The sequence below is a fragment of the Oncorhynchus mykiss genome, chromosome 15, assembly GCF_057628025.1.
Source record: "Oncorhynchus mykiss isolate SJ-2025 chromosome 15, ASM5762802v1, whole genome shotgun sequence".
NCBI lineage: Eukaryota > Metazoa > Chordata > Actinopteri > Salmoniformes > Salmonidae > Oncorhynchus > Oncorhynchus mykiss.
The window spans coordinates 12,647,501-12,662,500 of NC_143036.1; the positions used below are offsets into that span (position 1 = coordinate 12,647,501).

General features: G+C 48.8%; 1 protein-coding gene across 5 annotated transcripts in view; it reads left to right on the plus strand.

Moving 5' to 3' along the window:
• LOC110489594 (zinc finger homeobox protein 4) overlaps positions 1-15,000 on the plus strand; it is a 151,293-nt gene that overhangs the window by 74,243 nt on the left and 62,050 nt on the right. For all 5 annotated transcript variants that reach the window (XM_090199256.1, XM_036943708.2, XM_036943709.2 and 2 more), the window contains exon 6: positions 9,888-10,122. In XM_090199256.1, the coding sequence (XP_090055382.1) occupies positions 9,888-10,122 (235 nt within the window). The remainder of the gene's footprint in view (positions 1-9,887; positions 10,123-15,000) is intronic.

The following is a 15,000-nucleotide window of genomic DNA, read 5'->3' on the forward strand; positions in this document are numbered from 1 at the left end:
GCCGAATAGCTACATAATGAAACCAGACTGTCAGCCATTTTGAGTTGGGCTCTTGAGTTCAGTAGTTGTTTTTCTCCCAAGGATCAACTGTAATTCAGCTCTTCCTGTCGACCATTAGAGCTGCTTGTTGAGAGCTCATTGTGTTGTTCTCAGCACCTTTTGTTTCCTGCTAAGTGAAACCATGCGATGGTCTGGGGAGACAATCCTCTCTTTTACAGCCTAAGGAATGTGAAACTGGATATTGGTTCTCCAGTCGACAGCAATACAGACTGAGAGAAAGAGCTGTTTGTTAGCCGTAGTAAGACAAGTAGACAACTAGACAGAAGGCTCCCCCAGAAAAACGTTGAAGGCTTGCATCGGCAATCTCTAGGCTAATCTAAGCTCGATGTATAGGCCTCCCGTCTTCGTCCCCTGCTCTTCTTCACCTGGTAGTGAAGACGAGCAGAGCTCCTAGTCAGGAAGTGTAGGAGTGCCTCATTCATGTAAATACAGCTCCATTACACAGACAGCCCTTTCTCAGCTCCAGAGAATCTTCATTACTGTGTGTGTGTGTGTGAGAGTGTGTGCGTGCGTGCGAGTGTGCGTGCGTGCGTGTTTGTGTGCATGCCTGCGTGTGTGTGGTGCTCCGCTGTCTCTCTGTTTCATCCCAGTGGTCAAGCTAGAAAGGTTGAAGAGGTGAAACATCTTTAGGTGGTGTTTAAACATACTAAGTGGTGTGATAGTGTTAGTATTTCTAAAATATGGTTTATCAAGGATGTTCTACATAATGACTAATAGGATAAATAATGACTGTTATATGCAGGCTAATTCAGTGCTGCTGGCTACATATTAGTAGAATTAGCTGAAAGGGTCCTATTCTCTGGACTGCATATACCCTGCCTGTGCTCCATATGTCCGTTAGCTAGCTGGAATGCAAAGTCATGTTTTCTAGTGGGGGGCCTTGAGGTCAGGAAGCTGTGAACTTCAGATTGACCTCTGACCCGATGTGTCAGACTCACTTACGTCACCCCTGAAAGATGTTGGTGTGTGTGTGTGTGTGTGTGTGTGTGTGTGTGCTTGCGTGCATGCGTGCGTGTGTGTGTGTGTATGGGAAAGAGAGTAGCGGGAGGGAGGGTGGTCACATTATACCAGTTACCAGTTTACCAGTCACCAGAGAGAGTACCACAAGAATTGGACGAGTATGATTTTTATACTATTTCTCCAACTCTGAGATTAAGATGTCGGTCTGTGTATGTTGTCAGGCAGAGTAACTGTCTATGTAAATTGTAGGGTGAGTGTACTGTCTGTCTGTGTAGTAGAGAATAGAGGATACTGTCTGTCTGTGTAGTAGAGGATAGAGGATACTGTCTGTCTGTGTAGTAGAGGATAGAGGATACTGTCTGTCTGTGTAGTAGAGGATAGAGGATACTGTCTGTCTGTGTAGTAGAGGATAGAGGACACTGTCTGTGTAGTAGAGGATAGAGGATACTGTCTGTCTGCGTAGTAGAGGATAGAGGATACTGTCTGTCTGTGTCGTAGACGATAGAGGATACTGTCTGTCTGTGTAGTAGAGGATAGAGGATACTGTCTGTCTGTGTAGTAGAGGATAGAGGATGCTGTCTGTCTGTGTAGTAGAGGATAGAGGATGCTGTCTGTGTAGTAGAGGATAGAGGATACTGTATGTGTAGTAGAGGATAGAGGATACTGTCTGTCTGTCTGTGTAGTAGAGGATAGAGGATACTGTCTGTCTGTGTAGTAGAGGATAGAGGATACTTTCTGTCAGTGTAGTAGAGGATAGAGGATACTGTCTGGCTGTCTGTCTGTGTAGTAGAGGATAGAGGACACTGTCTGTGTAGTAGAGGATAGAGGATAATGTATGTCTGTGTAGTAGAGGATAGAGGATACTGTCTGTCTGTGTAGTAAAGGATAGAGGACATTGTCTGTGTAGTAGAGGATAGAGGACGCTGTCTGTGTAGTAGAGGATAGAGGATACTGTCTGTCTGTGTAGTAGAGGATAGAGATAGGAAGACCACCAAAAACTCTGAAATCTCCATCCCTAACTACAACATTTTGAGACAAAAGGTGAACAGCAAATTCCACTATTGTGGCTAATCCTTATTGTGGCTAGCTTTCCATAGGTGGGTCTGACCGCCATCAATGAAATAAGAAGTGTCTTATAAATGTGGGATATTTTAGATGGTGATACCTAGCTAGATAGTTAGCTAGCTAACTGTAGCTACTGAAACAGATTGTCGTTTTGCTATGTTTTGGGGGAAGAACATGGTTTGCATCCATCAGCTAGTGTCACGTCGGTATGAATGATTCAGGAGACATGCCCCCAAAGCTGCATTACCCCAAAACATTACCCCAAATCTGTGTCACCCCAAAACTATATCACCCCATAACTGCATTACCCCAAAACATTACCCCTAAACATTACCCAAAACTGCTGATGTAAGGAGAGATAGAAGCACATACCAGAGGGAGCAGAGAGAAGTCTGTCTATTTCAACACACACACACACATGTTATTAAGGCATAACTGCTGCGTGGGAAGGTCCCAGGCGGTTATACAAGTGGTTATTTCAGCTATGTGTTCACTAGTGGTTAATAAGAGGGAGGAGTCATGTTGACATAGAATGTCTTAATTTGTCTTCTGGTTTAGGGATGAAAACAGATGCCTCTTTTCTCTTTGAATGAGAGGGAGAGAGAGAGAGAGGGAGGGAGAGAGGGAGAGAGAGAAATATATTTAAAAACAACTTGCTGTCCTCTGTCTTATTTAGTATTCTGTTTAATATGGCTGTTTTGTCACAGAGGAAAGAACAGATGAATCAGAAACGGAGAGGAGGGTGAGGGAGGGGTGAAAGGTGTTTTGTAAACATTCATGTCAACATAAATAAATAAAGTATTTCTGTCAGAGAAGTAACACACACCCTTCCCCGGGATTTGGGGAAGGAAACAAGGGGGATGTAGATATGACAGGGACAACGCTCCCCTTTGCAGGGGGGGGGGGGGGTGTCCAGTGTCTGGTGCTTGACAGATGACAGGGAGTCCCCTGTGTTGTACTTCGTCACTGCACCTCCCTTTGCCCCACTCTCAACACACATATCACACATTGGATAAAATATATTTTGAGGTGGCATCTTGGGGGACACCATGGGACCTGTCGTTAGTAGAGTCTGAGTGGTCCTTGGGGAGCGACGCAGCTCTAACCCTGTTGTTTGTTTGCCAAAAACACTAATCCACACACCCCCCCAGGGAAGGAATGGAACCTCCCCAGAGAAGGAATGGAACCTCCCCAGAGAAGGAATGGAACCTCCCCGGAGAAGGAATGGAACCTCCCCAGAGAAGGAATGGAATCCCCCCCAGAGAAGGAATGGAACCTCCAAAGAGAAAGAATGGAATCCCCCCCAGAGAAGGAATGGAATCCCCACCAGAGAAGGAATGGAATCCCCACAGAGAAGGAATGGAACCTCCCCAGAGAAGGAAAGGAACCTCCCCAGAGAAGGAATGGAACCTCCCCAGAGAAGGAATGGAATCCCCTCCAGAGAAGGAACGGAATCCCCCCCAGAGAAGGAATGGAATCCCCCCCAGAGAAGGAATGGAATCCCCCCCAGAGAAGGAATGGAATCCCTCCCAGAGAAGGAATGGACCCCCCCCCCCCCAGAGAAGGAATGGAATCCCCCCCCAGAGAAGGAATGGAATCCCCTCCAGAGAAGGAATGGAATCCCTCCCTCCAGAGAAGGAATGGAATCCCCCCAGAGAAGGAATGGAATCCCCTCCAGAGAAGGAATGGAATCCCCTCCAGAGAAGGAATGGAATCCCCCCCAGAGAAGGAATGGAATCCCCCCCCAGAGAAGGAATGGAATAGCCCCCAGAGAAGGAATGAAATCCCTTCCAGAGAAGGAATGGAACCCCCCCAGAGAAGGAATGGAATCACCCCCAGAGAAGGAATGGAATCCCCCCCAGAGAAGGAATGGAATCCCCCCCAGAGAAGGAATGGAATCCCCCCAGAGAAGGAATGGAATCCCCCCCAGAGAAGGAATGAAATCCCTTTCAGAGAAGGAATGGAACCCCCCCAGAGAAGGAATGGAATCCCCCCCAGAGAAGGAATGGAATCCCCCCCAGAGAAGGAATGGAACCTCCCCAGAGAAGGAATGGAATCCCCTCCAGAGAAGGAACGGAATCCCCCCCAGAGAAGGAATGGAATCCCCCCCAGAGAAGGAATGGAACCCCCCCAGAGAAGGAATGGAATCCCTCCCTCCAGAGAAGGAATGGAACCCCCCCCCCCCCCCCCCCAGAGAAGGAATGGAATCCCCTCCAGAGAAGGAATGGAATCCCCCCCCCCCAGAGATGGAAAGGAAACCCCCCTCCCTGCCAGCGAAGGAAAGGAACCCCCCCCCCCCCACCCTGCCAGCGAAGGAAAGGAAACACACCCTCCCTGCCAGAGAAGGAAAGGAAACCCCCCCCTCCCCACCAGAGAAGGAAAGGAACCCCCCCTTCCACCAGAGAAGGAAAGGAACCCCCCCTCCCCCCAGAGAAGGAAAGTAAACACCCTCTTCCACCAGAGAAGGAAAGCAACCCCCCCCCCCACCCCAGAGAAGGAAAGTACAAAAGGAACTCCATTTACCTGCAGTCTCAGAGATCTCAGTACTGTGAAACAGTACACACACACACACACACACACACACACACACACACAGGATAATGGTAGTCAGAAAGAGGTGGAATTAAGCAAGAACAATGTGAGTGAATCTGTTGAAAAGAGTGTGGCCCTGAAGGTACAGAGCTTATTTATCTGTCCCAGTTCTAAAAACGTGTTGTTTGGCGGTGGTTATGTACCATGTTTTTGTCTTCAGCATGGCTCACAACAAGATGGCCGCCTGCTGAGTTTCTTCTTGAACTGAATGACTGAGGGGTACACTAGACGAAAGTAGGTCTCTGTATATTCTCAAAGCAGGGGAAGAATCAGTCTTTCGTATGTGTAAGAGAGAAAGGACAGAGAGTAAGAGAGACAGGAGAGAGAGTAAGAGAGACAGAAAGACAGAGATTAAGGGAGACAGAAAGACAGAGAGACAGAAAGACAGAAAGACAGAGAGACAGAGAGACAGAGAGACAGAAAGACAGAGATTAAGAGAGACAGAAAAACAGAGAGACAGAAAGATAGATAGTCAGAAAGACAGAGAGTAAGAGAGACAGAGCGTAAGAGAGACAGAAATACAGAGAGACAGAAAGACAGAGATTAAGAGAGACAGAAAGACAGAAAGACAGAGAGACAGAAATACAGAGAGACAGAAAGACAGAAAGACAGAAATACAGAGAGACAGAGAGACAGAAATATAGAGATTAAGAGAGACAGAAAGACAGAGATTAAGAGAGACAGAAAGACAGAAAGACAGAGAGACAGAAATACAGAGAGACAGAAAGACAGAGATTAAGAGAGACAGAAAGACAGAGATTAAGAGAGACAGAAAGACAGAAAGGCAGAAAGACAGAAATACAGAGAGACAGAAATATAGAGATTAAGAGAGACAGAAAGACAGAGATTAAGAGAGACAGAAAGACAGAGAGTAAGAGAGACAGAAAGACAGAGAGTAAGAGAGACAGAGATTAAGAGAGACGGAAAGACATAGATTAAGAGAGACAGAAAGACAGAGATTAAGGGAGACAGAAAGACAGAGAGACAGAAAGACAGAGAGACAGAGAGACAGAAAGACAGAAAGACAGAGAGACAGAGAGACAGAAAGACAGAGATTAAGATAGACAGAAAAACAGAGAGACAGAAAGATAGATAGACAGAAAGACAGAGAGTAAGAGAGACAGGGAGTAAGAGAGACAGAAATACAGAGAGACAGAAAGACAGAAAGACAGAGAGACAGAAAGACAGAGAGTAAGAGAGACAGAGATTAAGAGAGACGGAAAGACATAGATTAAGAGAGACAGAAAGACAGAGATTAAGGGAGACAGAAAGACAGAGAGACAGAAAGACAGAGAGACAGAGAGACAGAAAGACAGAAAGACAGAAAGACAGAGAGACAGAGAGACAGAGATTAAGAGAGACAGAAAGACAGAGAGTAAGAGAGACAGAAAGACAGAGAGTAAGAGAGACAGAAAGACAGAGAGTAAGAGAGACAGAAAGACAGAAAGGCAGAAAGACAGAAATACAGAGAGACAGAAATATAGAGATTAAGAGAGACAGAAAGACAGAGATTAAGAGAGACAGAAAGACAGAGAGTAAGAGAGACAGAAAGACAGAGAGTAAGAGAGACAGAGATTAAGAGAGACGGAAAGACATAGATTAAGAGAGACAGAAAGACAGAGATTAAGGGAGACAGAAAGACAGAGAGACAGAAAGACAGAGAGACAGAGAGACAGAAAGACAGAAAGACAGAAAGACAGAGAGACAGAGAGACAGAGAGACAGAAAGACAGAGATTAAGATAGACAGAAAAACAGAGAGACAGAAAGATAGATAGACAGAAAGACAGAGAGTAAGAGAGACAGGGAGTAAGAGAGACAGAAATACAGAGAGACAGAAAGACAGAAAGACAGAGAGACAGAAAGACAGAGAGTAAGAGAGACAGAGATTAAGAGAGACAGAAAGACATAGATTAAGAAAGACAGAGAGACAGAAAGACAGAGATTAAGAGAGACAGAAAGACAGAGAGTAAGAGAGACAGAAAGACAGAGAGTAAGAGAGACAGAAAGACAGAGAGTAAGAGAGACAGAAAGACAGAGAGTAGGAGACACAGAGAGTAAGATAGACAGAGAGTAAGAGAGACAGAAAGACAGAGAGTAAGAGAGGCAGATAGTAAGAGAGACAGAAAGACAGAGAGTAAGAGACACAGAGAGTAAGATAGACAGAGAGGAAGAGAGACAGAAAGACAGAGAGTAAGAGACACAGAGAGTAAGATAGACAGAAAGACAGAGAGACAGAAAGACAGAGAGTAAGAGAGACAGAGAGACAGAGAGACAGAGAGTAAGAGAGACAGAAAGACAGAGAGTAAGAGAGACAGAGAGTAAGAGAGACAGAGAGACAGTGAGTAAGAGAGACAGAAAGACAGAGAGTAAGAGACACAGAGAGACAGAGAGTAAGAGAGACAGAGCAGTTAGTTTCTCGTTGTGGCTGGCAGGGTGTTAGTAGCGGTGCATTCTGAGGGAGTCTGTCTATACAAGCCTCTCTTTCACAGAGAAACAAAGATAGCTGTAATTAATGACTGTGAGCGCTGGCCAGCACTCTGTGTCTGTGTTTGTGTGCGTTCATGCGCAGCTTTCTTAAACTTAATTAAAAGTTAAGACCCCTGAAAGGGCTCCCGACTGCCACGGACATCCCACTGCCTCGTGAGAAAAACCTTGTACATACATTTTCTCTCTCGCTCTCTCTTTCTCTCTCTCTTTCTCTCTTTCTCTCTTTCTCTCTTTCTCTCTCTCTATCTTTCTCTCTCTCTCTCTCTCTCTCTCTCTCTCTCTCTCTCTCTCTCACTCTCTCTCTCTCACTCTCTTTCTCAAACACACAGACACCTGCAGCTTGCCTGCGTACCCCCCCCCCCCCCCCACACCTCTCTCTCTGAGGTCTGTTTTGTGCTCCAGCAGAAGACCAGTTAATAAAGCCTGTAGCCTGGCCTTTTGTTTCGGCTCATTGTTCATTAGGCTGCCAGCTATGGAGGCACACTTGATATGCTTGGCTTCCCCGGGTGTATGGAGGTTGGGGGAGGGGTGGTGATGTGGGTGTCGTAGGAGGTCAGGGAGGGGGGTAGCTGCACGGATGGCTGCAATGCTAGTAGCAACTGTTGTTGCTGAAAGTAAACACACACACATACACCTTTCAGGAAGCCCAGCTAGGTACACACACACACACACACACAAGCACACACACAAGCGCACAGGCACAGACACGCGCACACACTCACACAAGCACACACACACATGGGCGCACACAACACACAAATACACAAACTATGAATCCTAGCACTTTCGGCATCCTTGTGTGTCAGAGAAATAATAGATTTTTCAAATTAACTTTTGAAGACACCTTTTCAAAAACTCCACTTTGTCTCTCCTCACGCCACTTTGTCTCTCCTCTCCTCACTTTGTCTCTCCTCTCCTCACTTTGTCTCTCCTCTCCTCACTTTGTTTCTCCTCTCCTCACCTCGTCTCTCCTCTCCTCACCTCGTCTCTCCTCTCCTCACTCCACTTTGTCTCTCCTCTCCTCACTTTGTCTCTCCTCTCCTCACTTTGTCTCTCCTCTCCTCACTTTGTCTCTCCTCTCCTCACCTCGCTTTGTCTCTCCTCTCCTCACTTTGTCTTTCCTCTCCTCACTTTGTCTCTCCTCACCTCGTCTCTCCTCTCCTCACTTTGTCTCTCCTCTCCTCACTTTGTCTCTCCTCTCCTCACTTTGTCTCTCCTCTCCTCACTTTGTCTCTCCTCACCTCGTCTCTCCTCTCCTCACCTCGTCTCTCCTCTCCTCATTTTGTCTCTCCTCACCTCGTCTCTCCTCTCCTCACTTTGTCCCTCCCCTCCTCATTTTGTCTCTCCTCTCCTCACCTCGTCTCTCCTCTCCTCACTTTGTCTCTCCTCACCTCGTCTCTCCTCTCCTCACTTTGTCTCTCCTCTCCTCATTTTGTCTCTCCTCTCCTCATTTTGTCTCTCCTCTCCTCACTTTGTCTCTACTCACCTCGTCTCTCCTCTCCTCACTTTGTCTCTCCTCTCCTCATTTTGTCTCTCCTCTCCTCACTTTGTCTCTCCTCTCCTCATTTTGTCTCTCCTCTCCTCACTTTGTCTCTCCTCTCCTCATTTTGTCTCTCCTCTCCTCACTTTGTCTCTCTTCGCTTTTTCTCCTCTCCTCATTTAGTCTCACTTCTTCTCACTTTGTCTCTCCTCACTTCATCTCTCCTCACCTCGTCTCTCCTCACCTCGTCTCTCCTCATCTCACTTTGTCTTTCCTGTTCTCACTTTGTCTTTCCTCACCTTGTCTCTCTTCTTCTCACTTTCTCTCCTCTTCTCATTTTGTCTCTCCTCTCCTCACCTCGTCTCTCCTCTCCTCACTTTATCTCTCCTCTTCTCATTTTGTCTCTCCTCTCCTCACTTTGTCGCTCTTCTTCTCACTTTGTCTCTCCTCATTTTGTCTCTCCTCTCCTCATTTTGTCGCTCTTCTTCTCACTTCGTCTCTCCTCACCTCGTCTCTCCTCTCCTCACTTTGTCTCTCCTCACCTAGTCTCTCCTCACCTCGTCTCTCCTCTCCTCACTTTGTCTCTCCTCACCTCATCTCTCCTCTTCTCTTTTTGTCTCTCCTCTCCTCACTTTGTCGCTCTTCTTCTCACTTTGTCTCTCCTCATTTTGTCTCTCCTCTCCTCACTTCGTCTCTCCTCACCTCGTCTCTCCTCTCCTCACTTTGTCTCTCCTCATTTTGTCTCTCCTCTCCTCACTTCGTCTCTCCTCATCTCGTCTCTCCTCTCCTCACTTTGTCTTTCCTGTTCACACTTTGTCTCTCCTCTCCTCTTTGTCTCTCCTCTCCTCTTTGTCTCTCCTCTCCTCTTTGTCTCTCCTCTCCTCTTTGTCTCTCCTCTCCTCTTTGTCAGTACTATCAGGTTTTTCTTCCGTACGCTTATTCACATCCTTTCATTCTTCTAAGCACACTAGATTTGTTTTGCTCTCTGCTCAGATAAAGGAAGATAAATATCCTTTGTTCTTTTTTCCTTCCTACATTTTCCACTTTAAACATGATTTTTGCCCGACTAGATAACAGTGTCCCAGTTTACTGTGCTTCACGTATCAACAGGTTAGCTGTCCGTACGAATCGAGAGCAAAGTCACTCAAATGATTCATGTCACCTTTGACCTTGACCATCATTCAAAAAGCATTCTCCCTACAAATGTTAACAATCTCTGCTCTATTTTCCTCTCACCTACAGCACTTGCAGAAGCAGGAGAGCGCGTGTGGCAGTGAGCAGTGTGTGTACTACTGTGCCCTGTGTGACTACACCACCAAGGCCTGTCTGAACCTGGTGCAGCACGCTCGCTCCCCGCGCCACCAGCAGAACGAGGGGCTGAGGAAGCTACAGCTCCACCAGCAGGGGCTGGGAGGAGAGGAGGATGGCCTGAGTCTACACCAACTTTACCATGTTAAAGACTGCCCTAAACAACAAGGTAAGGCCAATGGTTTATTAATGGTTTTATGTGGCTTTTCTTGGATGGGTCTTGCTGCTCGTACTCCCTGTTTCCTCCATCCTTTACCCAAACCCTACCCCCACACACCATGTACCCCTCCCTCTCTCCCTCCCTCTCTCCCTCCCTCTCTTGAGTCAGGCCGTCCAGTCCACCTAATCTCCCCAGAATGAGCATGCTGTTCCCATTATGGTGCTACGCCTATATCACCAACACACACACACACACACACACACACACACACACACACACACACACACACACACACACACACACACACACACACACACACACACACACACACACACACACACACACACACACACACACACACACACACGCAAACATACCATACGCAGGGACATCCCATGCAGGCAGACTTATGAAACTCTACCTTTGGAAGATTCTCTCTCTCACACACACACACACACGCGCGCACATGCACGCACGCACGCAAGCACACACACACACACACACACACACACGCACGCAAGCACACACACGCACACAAACGCACATACACACACAAACATACCATACGCAGGGACATCCCATGCAGGCAGACTTATGAAACTCTACCTTTGGAAGATTCTCTCTCACACACACAAACACACCAACACACAAACACACATACATACATACACACACACACACACGTCTCTCCCTGGAGTGAGCCTTCATTTCCTTGCTCATGACCAAAACATTTAAAAGCTCAGGGTCTGGGTTAACCCTAACCTAACCTTAAGCTCAGGGTCTGGATTAACCCTAACCTAACCCTAAACTCAGGGTCTGGGTTAACCCTAACCTAACCCTAAGCTCAGGGTCTGGGTTAACCCTAACCTAATCCTAAGAACAGGGTCTGGGTTAACCCTAACCTAACCCTAAGAACAGGGTCTGGGTTAACCCTAACCTAACCCTAAGCTCAGGGTCTGGGTTAACCCTAACCTAACCCTAAAAACAGGGTCTGGGTTAACCCTAACCTAACCCTAAGAACAGGGTCTGGGTTAACCCTAACCTAACCCTACGTACAGGGTCTGGGTTAACCCTAACCTAACCCTAAGAACAGGGTCTGGGTTAACCCTAACCTAACCCTAAGAACAGTGTCTCGGTTAACCCTAACCTAACCCTAAGAACAGGGTCTGGGTTAACCCTAACCTAACCCTAAGAACAGGGTCTGCCAGACACTAATACGTGTAGCAGCACTGTAAAACATTTGGAGACAAAAAAAGATGAATGGTTTTCTTTGAGTCGGTTACAGTGTAGAACCTGGGGTTACGGTGTAGAAACTGTGGGTTACGGTGTAGAGACGGGGGTTACGGTGTAGAGACGGGGGTTACGGTGTAGAGAGGGGGGGATTACGGTGTAGAGACGGAGGTTACTGTGTGGAGAGGGGGGTTACGGTGTAGAGACGGGGGTTACGGTGTAGAGACGGGGGTTACGGTTTAGAGGGGGGGGTTACGGTGTAGAGACGGGGGTTACGGTGTGGAGAGGGGGGGGGTTACGGTGTAGAGATGGGGGTACGGTGTGGAGACGGGGGTTACGGTGTAGAGACGGGGGGTTACGGTGTGGAGAAGGGTGTTACGGTGTAGAGACAGGGGTTACGGTGTAGAGAAGGGTGTACGGTGTAGATACTGGGGTTACGGTGTGGAGAGGTGGGTTACGGTGTAGAGACGGGGGTTTCGGTTTGGAGACAGGGGTTACGGTGTAGAGACAGGGGTTAAGGTGTAGAGACGGGGTTACGGTGTAGAGACAGGGGTTACGATGTAGAGACAGGGGTTACGGTGTAGAGACGGGGGTTACGGTGTAGAGACAGGGGTTACGGTGTAGAGACGGGTTACGGTGTAGAGACGGGGGTTACGGTGTAGAGACAGGGGTTACGGTGTGGAGACGTGGGTTACGGTTTGGAGACGGGGTTACGGTGTGGAGACGGGAGTTACGTTGTGGAGAGGTGGTTTCGGTTTGGGAGACGGGGGTTACGTTGTGGAGACGGGGGTTACGGTGTGGAGACGGGGGTTACGGTGTGGAGAGGTGGGTTTCGGTTTGGAGACGGGGGTTACGGTGTGGAGAGGTGGGTTTCGGTTTGGAGACGGGGGTTACGGTGTAGAGACAGGGGTTACGGTGTAGAGACAGGGGTTACGGTGTGGAGACGGGGGTTACGGTGTAGAGACGGGGGTTACGGTGTGGAGAGGGGGGGGTTACGGTGTAGAGACGGGGTTTACGGTGTGGAGACGGGGGTTACGGTGTAGATACTGGGGTTATGGTGTGGAGAGGTGGGTTACGGTGTAGAGACAGGGGTTACGGTGTAGAGACAGGGGTTACGGTGTAGAGACAGGGGTTACGGTGTAGAGACAGGGGTTACGGTGTAGAGACGGGGGTTACAGTGTAGAGACAGGGGTTACGGTGTGGAGAAGGGTGTTACGGTGTAGATACTGGGGTTACGGTGTGGAGAGGTGGGTTACGGTGTAGAGACAGGGGTTACGGTGTAGAGACAGGGGTTACGGTGTAGAGACAGGGGTTACGGTGTAGAGACGGGGGTTACGGTGTAGAGACGGGGGTTACGGTGTAGAGACAGGGGTTACGGTGTAGAGACAGGGGTTACGGTGTAGAGACAGGGGTTACGGTGTAGAGACAGGGGTTACGGTGTAGAGACGTGTGTTACGGTGTAGAGACAGGGGTTACGGTGTGGAGACGTGGGTTACGGTTTGGAGACGGGGATTACGGTGTGGAGACGGGAGTTACGTTGTGGAGACGTGGGTTTCGGTTTGGAGACGGGGGTTACGGTGTGGAGACGGGGGTTACGGTGTGGTGAGGTGGGTTTCGGTTTGGAGACGGGGGTTACGGTGTGGAGACGGGGGTTACGGTGTGGAGAGGTGGGTTTCGGTTTGGAAACGGGGGTTACGGTGTGGAGACGGGGGTTACGGTGTGGAGAGGTGGGGTTTCGGTTTGGAGACGGGGGTTACGGTGTGGAGACGGGGGTTACGGTGTGGAGAGGTGGGTTTCGGTTTTGAGACGGGGGTTACGGTGTAGAGACAGGGGTTACGGTGTATAGACAGGGGTTAAGGTGTGGAGACGGGGGTTACGGTGTAGAGACGGGGGTTACGGTGTGGAGAGTGGGGGGTTACGGTGTAGAGACGGGGGTTACGGTGTGGAGACGGGGTTACGGTGTAGAGACGGGGGGTTACGGTGTGGAGAAGGGTGTTACGGTGTAGAGAAGGGTGTTATGGGGTAGATACTGGGGTTACGGTGTAGAGACGGGGGTTACGGTGCAGATACAGGGGTTACGGTGTAGAGACAGGGGTTACGGTGTAGAGACAGGGGTTAGGGTGTAGAGACAGGGGTTACGGTGTAGAGACAGGGGTTACGGTGTAGAGACAGGGGTTACGGTGTGGAGACGGGGGTTACGGTATAGAGACAGGGGTTACAGTGTAGAGACAGGGGTTACGGTGTAGAGACAGGGGTTACAGTGTAGAGACAGGGGTTACGGTGTAGAGACAGGGGTTACGGTGTAGAGACGGGGGTTACGGTGTAGAGACAGGGGTTACGGTGTAGAGACGGGTTACGGTGTAGAGACGGGGGTTACGGTGTAGAGACAGGGGTTACGGTGTGGAGACGTGGGTTACGGTTTGGAGACGGGGGTTACGGTGTGGAGACGGGAGTTACGTTGTGGAGAGGTGGGTTTCGGTTTGGAGACGGGGGTTACGGTGTGGAGACGGGGGTTACGGTGTGGAGTGGTGGGTTTCGGTTTGGAGACGGGGGTTACGGTGTAGAGACGGGGGTTACGGTGTGGAGAGGTGGGTTTCGGTTTGGAGACGGGGGTTACGGTGTGGAGAGGTGGGTTTCGGTTTGGAGACGGGGGTTACGGTGTGGAGACGAGAGTTACGGTGTGGAGACGGGGTAGACTGTGAGGGGGTCGCTGTAATTTTACCCAGAAGACACTGTCATAGCCCGTTATATAATCATTCCTATAATAATGTGGTACAGTGAAGTGAATGCTTAACTTGTTTTTGCTTTGCTTGACCTGTCGGGAGGGGGACGACTAACATGTTTTCAATGGCATTCTAGCCACCATTAATGTACGTGAGTGTTAGACATTAATCTGTCCTCCCCAAAGTATCCTGTTTGTTCACGGCCACGCAAACCAGATGTGAAAGCAGCTCTCCCTCTCTCTCTCTCTCTCTCTCTCTCTCTCTCTCTCTCTCTCTCTCTCTCTCTCTCACTCTGTCTCTCTCTCTCTCTCTCTCTCTCTCTCCCTCTCTCTCTCTCTCTCTCTCTCTCTCTCTCTCTCTCTCTCTCGCTCCCCCTCTCTCTCTCTTTCTCTCTCTCTCTCCCTCTCTCTCTCTCTCTCTCTCTCTCTCTCTCTCTCTCTCTCTCTCTCTCTCTCTCTCCCCCTCTCTCTCTCTCTCTCTCTCTCTCTCCCTCTCTCTCCCTCTCTCTCTCTCTCTCTCCCCCTTTCACCTCGCACACACGCAAGCACACACACACACACCCTTACACACACCCACACACACAATACACACACAGCCTTGACCATATGTAGACTAGAATAGAGAGACTGCTGACATGTTGAGAGAAGAAGGCCATCTACACGTTTGGTTTCAATTAGAAGTGGATCAAAGGTGCTTCAGTAAAGTTCAGGGCCCCAAGACAAGCCAGCTTAGATAAATCATTACTGTGCATTTTAACACATACCCCTATTTTCCCCCTCACTCTGCTAAAAGTTCAATTCTGTCTCTCTCTCTCTCACACACACACACACACACACACACACACACACACACACACACACACACACACACACGTAGTCTCCACTCTCTCTGTTCTGTCCTTTTCGGTCTCCGCCACAACTTACCATGCAAATCT